The sequence below is a fragment of the Conger conger genome, chromosome 2 (assembly GCF_963514075.1).
Source record: "Conger conger chromosome 2, fConCon1.1, whole genome shotgun sequence".
Taxonomy (NCBI): Eukaryota; Metazoa; Chordata; class Actinopteri; order Anguilliformes; family Congridae; genus Conger; species Conger conger.
The window spans coordinates 1588489-1598351 of record NC_083761.1 but is presented as its reverse complement, the minus strand read 5'-3'; the positions used below and the strand labels follow the sequence as shown (position 1 = coordinate 1598351).

The window sequence follows — 9863 nt, the reverse complement described above, 5'->3', positions numbered from 1 at the left end:
GCCCAGGCCTGGGTGCGTTCTGTGGGTGTGTTTTTTGGCCGCCGCGGGAGCGTGGGTGTAGCGTGCGCCTGGCGCTGGCGATGAGAGCGGCTCCTCTGAGCTCGACCTGCGGGACGACGCGCTCACATCGGGCCGCTGCACGGCAGCTAGCCCCGCGTACAGACGCACAGCCGCACTGCTAACGCGCTAACACGCTAACGCGCGGTGCTAACACGCTAACGTGCGGTGCTAACACGCTAACGCGCGGTGCTAACGCGCGGTGCTAACGCGCGGTGCTAACACGCTAACGCGCGGTGCTAACGCGTGGTGCTAACGCGCTAATGCGCTAGCGAGGACACCGGGGTGGGGAAGCGGGCCCTCGACACTGTTGCAGCGACAGTGAAGTGGTCCAGCGCTTTCTGTCTTCGAAGGAATCACACCTTTTGTTTTGCTTACACGCTGAATGAAAGGCATATTTCTTGTCACTGAGAGTAGTCCCACCCCCGCCACACTCCCAATCAAAATCTTTTGGCCGGTTATTTACATTTTAATGGGCTTCAATGAGAGCGAAACATTTTAAGACTATGAGCGGAGCCAGTATGCACTTGGCTATGCTAACACATCACCAGGCCCAGTAGGTAATTAGCTATGCTAACACATCACCAGGCCCAGTAGGTAATTAGCTATGCTAACACATCACCAGGCCCAGTAGGTAATTAGCTATGCTAACACATCACCAGACCCAGTAGATAATTAGCTATGCTAACACATAACCAGACCCAGTAGATAATTAGCTATGCTAACACATCACCAGTCCCAGTAGATAATTAGCTATGCTAACACATAACCAGACGCAGCAGGTAGTTAGCTATGCTAACACATCACCAGACCCAGTAGGTAATTAGCTATGCTAACACATCACCAGTCCCAGTAGATAATAAGCTATGCTAACACATAACCAGACCCAGTAAGTAATTAGCTAAGCGAACGCATCACCAGACCCAGTAAGTAATTAGCAATGCTAAAACATCACCAGACGCGGTAGGTAATTAGCCAATGTTAACACATCACATCACCAGACGCGGTAGGTAATTAGCCAATGTTAACACATCACATCACCAGACCTAGTAGGTAATTAGCTAAGCTAATATAAGGCAGATATCACAACCAGCACCTTATTACGCAAGATAAGCCTTCTGCCAACTTTCCCACAGTACCTTAAAACCTAAAACCTTTATCACCACATATAAAAATCACACAAGATTGTCAACATTTCCTGTTATCACTTTGCCTGCTACTGCAAGGCCCTATAACAAATCTGAAATTCTCCTCCAACATCACCACTTCCATTAAAATAGATCTTGCACAAAATAACATAAAATGAATAAAAATAAACAAGATGCACTCCTGTATTTTATAAATAAAAATAAGATGCAACAATTGCTTTGTAGCTACAAATGACAAAGGGCTAAAAATTGCTTTGGTGTTTCTCCCGGATGCATTTATTCAATTATACACTTAGCCGTATATATCACCCAAGCCCGTCCCCCAAACACACTGCTACTCGCGTTACCACAGGACAGGGGGGGGGGGGGGGGGCAGCCTGCAGCACACTGAAGCACACAGACCTGGAGGACAAAGGCAGGGAGGGAATAATACAGTGAGTGCACGGCCCTCTGGGACCTGCCTTTGACTCGACTGCAGCGAGCCCTAATCAGCGCACCAGCACCTTCCTGTGCGTCCGCGCCCGGCGGAGACGCTCCCGTCTAAACGGATTCCGCACAGCTGCGCCGCAACGCCCCGGCTAATTAGGCACAACAATGCAGGGGTCAGAGGTCAGAGCGCGAGATGAAGTCGGAACATTTCGCTCCCCCGATAAGAGACGACTGACACATCCACCGCTGGGAGCCGTGAGGGAAGGAGAGAGAGAGAGAGGGAGAGGGAGAGGGAGAGGGAAAGAGAGAGAGGGAGAGGGAAAGAGAGAGAGGGAGAGGGAAAGAGAGAGAGGGAGAGGGAGGGAGAGAGAGAGGGAGGGAGAGGGAGAGGGAAGGAGAGAGAGGGAGATAGAGAGAGAGGGAGAGAGAGAGAGAGGGAGGGAGGGAGAGGGAGAGAGAGAGGGAGAGGGAGGGAGAGAGAGAGAGGGAGAGAGAGGGAGAGAGAGAGAGAGGGAGGGAGGGAGAGAGAGAGGGAGAGGGAGAGGGAGGGAGAGGGAGAGGGAAGGAGAGAGAGGGAGATAGAGAGAGAGGGAGAGAGAGAGAGAGGGAGGGAGGGAGAGAGAGAGGGAGAGGGAGAGGGAGAGGGAAATAGAGAGAGGGAGAGAGAGGGAGATAGAGAGGGAAGGAGAGAGAGAGATTGAGGGAGAGAGGGAGATAGAGAGGGAAGGAGAGAGAGAGATTGAGGGAGAGAGGGAGAGAGAGATAGAGAGGGAAGCATAGAGGGAGGGAGAGAGAGAGGGAAGGATGGAGGGAGAGAAAGAGAGGGAAAGACAGCGAGAGAGGGAAGGATGGAGGGAGAGAGAGAGAGGGAGAGACAGAGAGAGAGGGAAGGATAGAGACAGAACGGACAGAATGATTCATCCTCGTGGCACACAAGCGCTCGGCTTTGCTGGAAAATGAAAATGTCAGAAAACAAAACGCCAAGAATCCAACAGGATCAAACAGACGCAGTCCTGAAATGAAGAGATGAGATGAGATGCACGTTGGACAGACTGACTGCACGTTGATTTGTGTGAGATCATATTTGCACGTTGCTGACGGCGTTATCAGTGCACTGTGACTGTGGAACCCAGGCCTTCAGAAACCAGGCTTGCTTTTCAGCTCCTGGTTACCCTCAATTTGGACAAACTGATTAGCATTGAGGGGTTTCAGGTTAAATTATGTTTTACTTGCATTTTTATCTTGTTAGTCTTTGTGGCATTGTATTGCTTGTATCGCTGCATTCACTGGGCAGCAATGTAAAAGAGAGCTTTGCTCTCAAGTGGCCTCTCCCTGTTTAAATAAAGGTTTCGATCTGTTTTTTCTTAAGCCCTTACCGAATCAACATTCAAAGGCTTGGGCCGTCGTGCTCCTGTCAACGTGCAGTCAGTCAGAGGGCCACGCCGAAATGGGCGGGGAACATGAACGGGGGAACTTAAGCGGTACAAGGCGAAAAAAACTCACAAGATTTCGTCGTTCTGGAACTCCAGCACGCCGTGGGTGTCCTCGAAGTCTTCCCCGCCGCCCCTGGCCGAGCCCTCGGTGGTCTTGTAGGGCACGACCACCACGCCTCGAGCTCCGGACGTGCGGAGCACCTTCACCTCCATGATGCCCACGCTCTCGCTCACGTGCGTCACCGGCTCCTCCAAGGTGAAGATCCCGGCGTGGTCGTCGTCGAAGATGGTGACGGTGGCGGTGGAGGGCAGGCCCAGGCAGGCCAGGCTCTCCACGTGGTTGGCCTCCTTGGCGTTCTCCTCGGCCGCGGCGTGCGACAGCACGCGCACGTTGCAGAGGTGGATGAGGAAGTTCTCGTCCTCCTCGAAGATGTCGTCGTCGATGATGCCCACGCGGATCTCCTTCTGCGTCTCGCCGGGCTTGAACACCACCGTGCCCTCCGTGAACTCGTAGTCGGAGCCGGCGTTGGCCGTGCCGTCCTCCGTGCGGAACTCCACGGAGACCGTGTTGGTGAGGTCGCCGCCCCGGCGCACCACGTTCACCGCCACCGTGCCGCAGTTCTCCAGGCACTGGTAGGAGCCGGGGTCGAAGAACACCTTGGAGACGGGGTCGTTCTCGCCCCCGTCGGTGCGCACCTCGTGCATGCTCACGGCCTTGCGCGCCTGGTCCGCCGCGTGCTTCTTCAGGATGTTCCCCGCGCCCGTCATCAGCCGCGTCGCCTGGCAACGGTAGAACGCCCGGCTCTTCTGCTGCTGGCTCAGCACCTGGTAGTTGGCCAACTCGATCAGCTGCTCGACCTCTTTATCCGGGTGCTTCTGCTTCAGCTCCTTCAGGATCTTGGCCATCTCCCGCCGCGCCTCGTCCTCGTCCAGGTCCTTGTCCTCCAGCACCAGCGTGCCGTCCAGGAAGTCCACGGCGTGCGAGTTGAGCATCTTGCCGTCCATCTCGATGTCGATCTTGGGCGGGAGCGGGCGGTCGCCCTCCATCTCGATGATCATGCCGCGCTGCTTTCCCGCCCGGTAGCGCTTGTACACGTACTTGTAGAAGAGGAGGCGGCGGTCGGCGACCCAGGCGAACACCACGCAGATGGGGAAGAAGAACAGAGTGAGCAGGCCCTCCCACACCTGGACCACGCCCGGCGTGATGACGGCCAGGATCAGGTACAGCCAGGTGTAGGCGAAGATGCTCCAGGTGGCGGTGACGAAGAACACCCGGAGGTGCTTGACCTTGCGGTGCTCGCCGTCCGGCACCACGTAGACGCAGAGTCCGATGATCACGAACATGTTGAAGGCGGCGCTGCCCACGATGGTGTTGGGGCCCAGGTCGCCGGCGTTGAACTGGTGCCCGCACACCTCCACCACGGACAGCAGGATCTCCGGGGCGGACGAGCCCAGCGCCATGAGCGTGAGGTTGGACACGGTCTCGTTCCAGATGCGCACGGTGGTGGTGGTGGTCTCGCCGTTGGGCTTCTTGATGGTGATCTCCTTCTCCTGCGACGTGATGACCTCGATGGACGCCATGAAGCGGTCGGCGATGATGGAGACGCCGAGGAACATGTAGAACAGCGCCACGAAGTAGACGGTGGCCCGCGCCACCTTGTCGCCCAAGGAGGGGTCCTGGGGCTTCCACACGGGCAGGATCACGCCCGCCTTGCACACGTAGGTGCCCTCGCACGTGCGGTTGCGGCCGACCTTGGGGCTGGTCTCCGGGGCCGGCGTCAGGTCCCCGGTCTCCGCCGAGCTCTCCACCCCCAGCAGGAGCACCGCCAGCATCAGCGCCTGCCGCAGGCCCCACGACACCGACGGCACGATCCGCGAATGTCCCATGGTGCCGACACGAGAGATAGCTAGTTCCGCCTCTTCCCAAGTCTGCGTGAAGGAAGAGGGGGAGGCAGTTATTTTAAAAAAATCACACATTTTAGAAAAATTACTTAATTATTTGCTCAGAGTTCAATAGAGCAACATCTTTTCTCATCTCCAGTGCACTCAAGTGGACTCTCCTTGTTTATATAAAGGTTTCGATCTGTTTTTTCTTCGGCTCTTACTGAATCAACGTTCAAAGATTTGGGGCATTGTGCTCCTGTCAACTTGCAGTCAGTCAGAGAACCACCCTCTCTCGCTCTCTCTCTCTTTCTCTCTCTTGCTCCCTCTCTCTCTCTCTCTCTCTCTCTCACACACACACACACACACACACACAGTATATACACTATGCTACTTCTGAGATATTAGACAAATACAAAATAATTATCATACAAAATTTATCACACGCAGTAAAATGGCAGAAGTAGATACTGTAAAAGGCATTACTGAAGATGCATATTAATATATTAATATCTGCTTGATTGCACCGAGTCCTGTCGTCCTTTTTTATGTTGCATCTACCAGTGATAAATAGAGCGTGTGTGCGCGAATGTGTACGCGCATTCGGGCTATGCCGCACGCGTGTATTCTTGTTCCGTTGGATTTATAATGTCTTTTGTGCGCGGATCAACCTGGCAACCGGACCCGTTCAACTCGGACGCTTCCGAACAGACAAAGCGCGGAACTCTGCGACCGACTGCGGGTCCAGGACAGCGACACTACCTGTAGAAGGAGATCGTTCTGCGTTTATCTGTTCATCGACTTCTCCCTTCATCCACTGAGCGAACCGTGCCCGAAGCGCATCTACCCGCAGTTCTCCATTCCATTGTAATATCGGCACACTGCAGTTCTGTATTCTATTATAAAACAACCCGCAGTTCTCCATTCCACTGCGATATGCGGAATATGATTATTATATGCTAAATGGGACCTGGCCAGATTGCAAGGTGCAACAATGACTTATTAATAATTAATGAAATTTGTTCGCACTGACACAGAAAGATCGGATACATGCACAAATAAACCACTTAGACGGTTTAGCCATTGAACAACAGGATTCTGCACAACAGTCTCCCTGATAATTGTACAATTGGTTTCACGACTTTTTGCACAATAGGTGTCATTGCATAGTGAATATGGTTATCAGCACAATTACAAGCAACCTATTTTTAAATGAATAAAAACAAATTATGCCGTGCCGTATGGGACGAAAAACATCGAGCGCCTGAAACTTAGGCTAAATAAGGACAAGACGTTACATTTTTCTGCAAGTTATACAGAAAATTCACGTATATAACCTTCCATTCTTTAACTCAATTGGGGATGCCCGTTTGATGCTGCGGGCATGCTGTAATCTGCTCACTGATGTTTGGTGTATTCCAGGTCCACGAGGGGGTAAAACCGAAATTTCGTTTTGAATTCACCCTTAAAACTATCCGACTCGTACTGCAATTCTGTAATTATGTTAGAATAGGCTGACTACCTGCAATGCCTTGATGTCAAGGCATACATGTCTGATTTCCTTGTTACACGACAGACAACACGGCCATTCGTGTATTCGTGTAAGGATATATTATCTTTTAAAATAAGTGCAAGATTCGCCTCTCGCCAACGTTCAAATCTGCACGTGTGGATTCATTTAATGTAGCACGAGCAACACCCCGGCAAAGTAGTTTTCTGAGCAAGCGTAGACAATCTTATTTTTTGGGGGGCATGTAGACATAAAAAAAAATTAAAACTAATTTCACCTTTTTTACAATTAAAAGGGTGCTCGCCTTAAAATGTATCTGAATCCTACCTTGTATGAATTTTTTGGTCTACTCCGGGATCAGTGGTCGTTGGAATTGCCGTTGGTGTAGCAGAAGTAAGCGGGTAGGAGCAGTTATGTCACCACGCGATTAGGTCCGTTAGACACGAGGACGTCGGAAAGCTATCCCTCGCGAAGTGAAAAAGACGAAAGACCCCGAGGTTTCCATGGACACACCGCCGCGCTTTCACGCCCCACGAGTTTGCAACTCTAAAAAAATCAGATAAACGTTGTCATCACAGATTGTTAAGTCCAGTCAAAAAGCCGCCGCTCCTCGCTCATTCATCCTTAGTCCTCGGCGACCTGCCGATGTGCGGCGGAACAGCAAGCCACTCGGAGCCCAGCACAGATTTTTTTTTTTTTTTGAAACGCGCCGTGCAGAGCGCGAGACGGAGTTTGTGAAAAACCAGCTCCCTCTACCTTCCCGCTCGGTCTGAGGTCGGAATATTTTCCGATTGGGTTTACAGGCTCGCGCAGTGTGAGGAGAGCGAGGGGGATAGAGAGAGAGAGAGAGAGAGAGAGAGAGAGAGGGGGGGGGGGGGGGGGGGGTGGGAAGAACGAGAGAGAGAGAGAGCGACAGAGGGACCAGACTTGCAGTGTATCGTGGCTTCTTGCCAGTCCCCTCATCAGCATCCAGTTCCACCCACACAAGCCCGCACGGCGCAGTAACTCATCCCGCTGTAAGGCGTTGTCTTTGCAGAACGGTAAAGCGAAGATTATGCAGACAACGCGATATAGCAATGCTTTAAAAAAACAATTATAGGATATCTTAACCGAAGAATCAGTGACACCCCGTTTGCAGATCATATTCGGGGCTAGTCCCTCACACTGTGCACGGGAAAGTTACGGAGACACCATCAGCCCATTAAGCTGTTGGAACAGTCTCAATTACAGAATTGGCATAAACTACAGTATCCCGTGTCTGTCATCATCACATAGACTTGTATAGTACCTGTGCGGTAAGTAGCCCATGAATGGCGATCCTCTCCACCTTGTATACCCCTGCTGCCAAAGGTACATTATATTTTTGAGCCAATAGTGTGCGTCATGCAAGTAACACTTTTTTTTTTCACGTGAGAATATGCAAATCTCGCTCGGTTCGTTATGATTTGGACCATTTGTGCGGCAGCACCGTTTGTACAGTAAGCGGTGAATGCTCTCGCGCAGGGTACATTTTAAATGACCGACAACCGTTTCGAAGCAATTTAACGGTCCCGTCCCATTAATGTAACGCGGTCGTGTACAGATCACCGAACACGAATCGACTGCAATGAATGGCAGGTATGAGAGCACAGGGCACGCAACCCAATGTTTATTTAGATACTTAAGTACATAGATACTATTATCAGTAGAAATGATTGTACAATATTGCACTATATTGGTATATGGTATATGGACATTTAAAAAATATATATATTGGCCTACTTTAACATACCAGAGCAACAAGCAGCACGCTCTCGTCCCAAAGCGCGTGCAGTGGTTCGTTTCGCGTTTTTGACGAGTCAACGTTGCGTACACAGCGGCGCAGATGGGTCACATCGCCGCCAGATTTCGATTAATCGGAGGAATAACCGCTGCTGTACTAGGAGACAGGGAGCCCTGCCAAGGGTACACACACACACACACACACACTCACACACACGCCACACGCCCACACCAAATACACACTATCTCACACCCACACACTCCATCAACTAAACGCACCAGCTGTTCTCATTTGGTTGTATTCAATAAATGAACAATTCTCTAAATTAATTTCTGTTCTTTTCTCTCTTTTTTTAAAAAGCCTTCATTGCTAAGCACTGACACGTGTGTTTATGTCTCCTTGCTCGGGGAATTCTTTCTAAAAGAAGATCCCCATCTCCACTAGCCTACCTTGTACATGTTATTTAATGAAAGCTGTTTCATTATAAAAAAAATTAAAGGCAATCTTCCCCGCAAAAGTGGATGGTATACACAGTAAAAAGTTCTGTGTTAAATCAACTGAAATAAAGCACATTTCACTCCGATGGAGTGGGCCCACATTTGACCCTTCCCAGAGTGGACTCACTCGGACAAGCGGTTAAGAGTTAAATAAACACGGCCATTAGATTTCACTGTGACTCACAGAAGGGCGTTTCACACGGAGAGCCAGGACCAGCAGAGCTGGAGGCGGGCGAGGCTACAGTCATAGAGGAGCCCCCAACGAGGTGCTGCCCCCAGACCAGGGGGGGACGGGGGAGGTTTTATTCAAGAGAAACGGTGGGGCTTTGTGTGTTGGCTGGGACTCTCCCTTTCGGAGTGATTGGGGAAGATCATTCTGTCATTGTTAGGGGTGGGGGGGGGGGGGGGGGGGGGTTGGGGGGCAGAATTGGCAGCTGGGTGCTCTGGGAGATTAGAGATGAGAATCGGTTCAACAGAGAGGTTCGGCTGTCTGAGGACAGGAAGGAGAGGGTAATTTAAGTAAAAACTGATTCTGGTGTGGCCGGTGTTCAATCAATCCTAATGACAGGTTGGTTTGGTTTTGTTCCCAGGAGAAAAGGCTTTGAAAAGAAGAGGATTAGATGCTAAATCATGAGTTCATCTGGTCCTTTTGGTAAGAGAGAAAGGCCTTCAGTCCTTTGAATGTTCAGTAAAGGTTAAGATCTGGCCAAAGGTTAAAGGTCAACTCCGGGCATCTCTCTCTGAGCTCAGGCACCTGACACTTCTGGCCAAATGTCCTGGTACATGTAGGTACACACTTCACCAGCAGGGGCGCTGTTCCTCACTACGACCACATCACTCCTCCAAACACAGGGACTGTAATATGAACTTCAGAACATGTGGGACCTTAAAGGCCACAGTGGGATACAGCGGTTAGAGGTGACGTCCACCTACTGGACATCTGCAGAACTGCAAACATAAATTAATTATAATTTCACAGGCGCAAACGATGTTACAACTAGCCTCTATTTCTGTGATATTTTAAAAAAAGACTGCTCTGAGATCAGTTATGGAGAAATGGTTTGGATCCAAGCCTTTATAAGCCCTTCGTTTACTTGGTGCCAAACTTCCCCCCTCCCCAAAAGCTTAATTTTTAAATACTTCATG

The 9863-nt window shown here is 50.8% G+C and overlaps 1 protein-coding gene across 30 annotated transcripts in view; it reads right to left on the bottom strand.

Moving 5' to 3' along the window:
• The window catches only part of LOC133122808 (sodium/calcium exchanger 1-like), a 163285-nt gene extending 156076 nt beyond the window's left edge, over positions 1 to 7209 (bottom strand). For 29 of the 30 annotated variants that reach the window (XM_061233001.1, XM_061233002.1, XM_061233010.1 and 26 more), the window contains exon 1: positions 3138 to 4699. In XM_061233001.1, coding sequence (XP_061088985.1) covers positions 3138 to 4684 — 1547 coding nt within the window. In that variant the 5' untranslated portion in view covers positions 4685 to 4699. Of the gene's footprint in view, positions 1 to 3137; positions 4997 to 6785 lie in introns of those variants that run through there. The other variant, XM_061232982.1, reaches the window with a different exon arrangement.
• Between the last annotated feature and the right edge of the window lie 2654 nt (positions 7210 to 9863).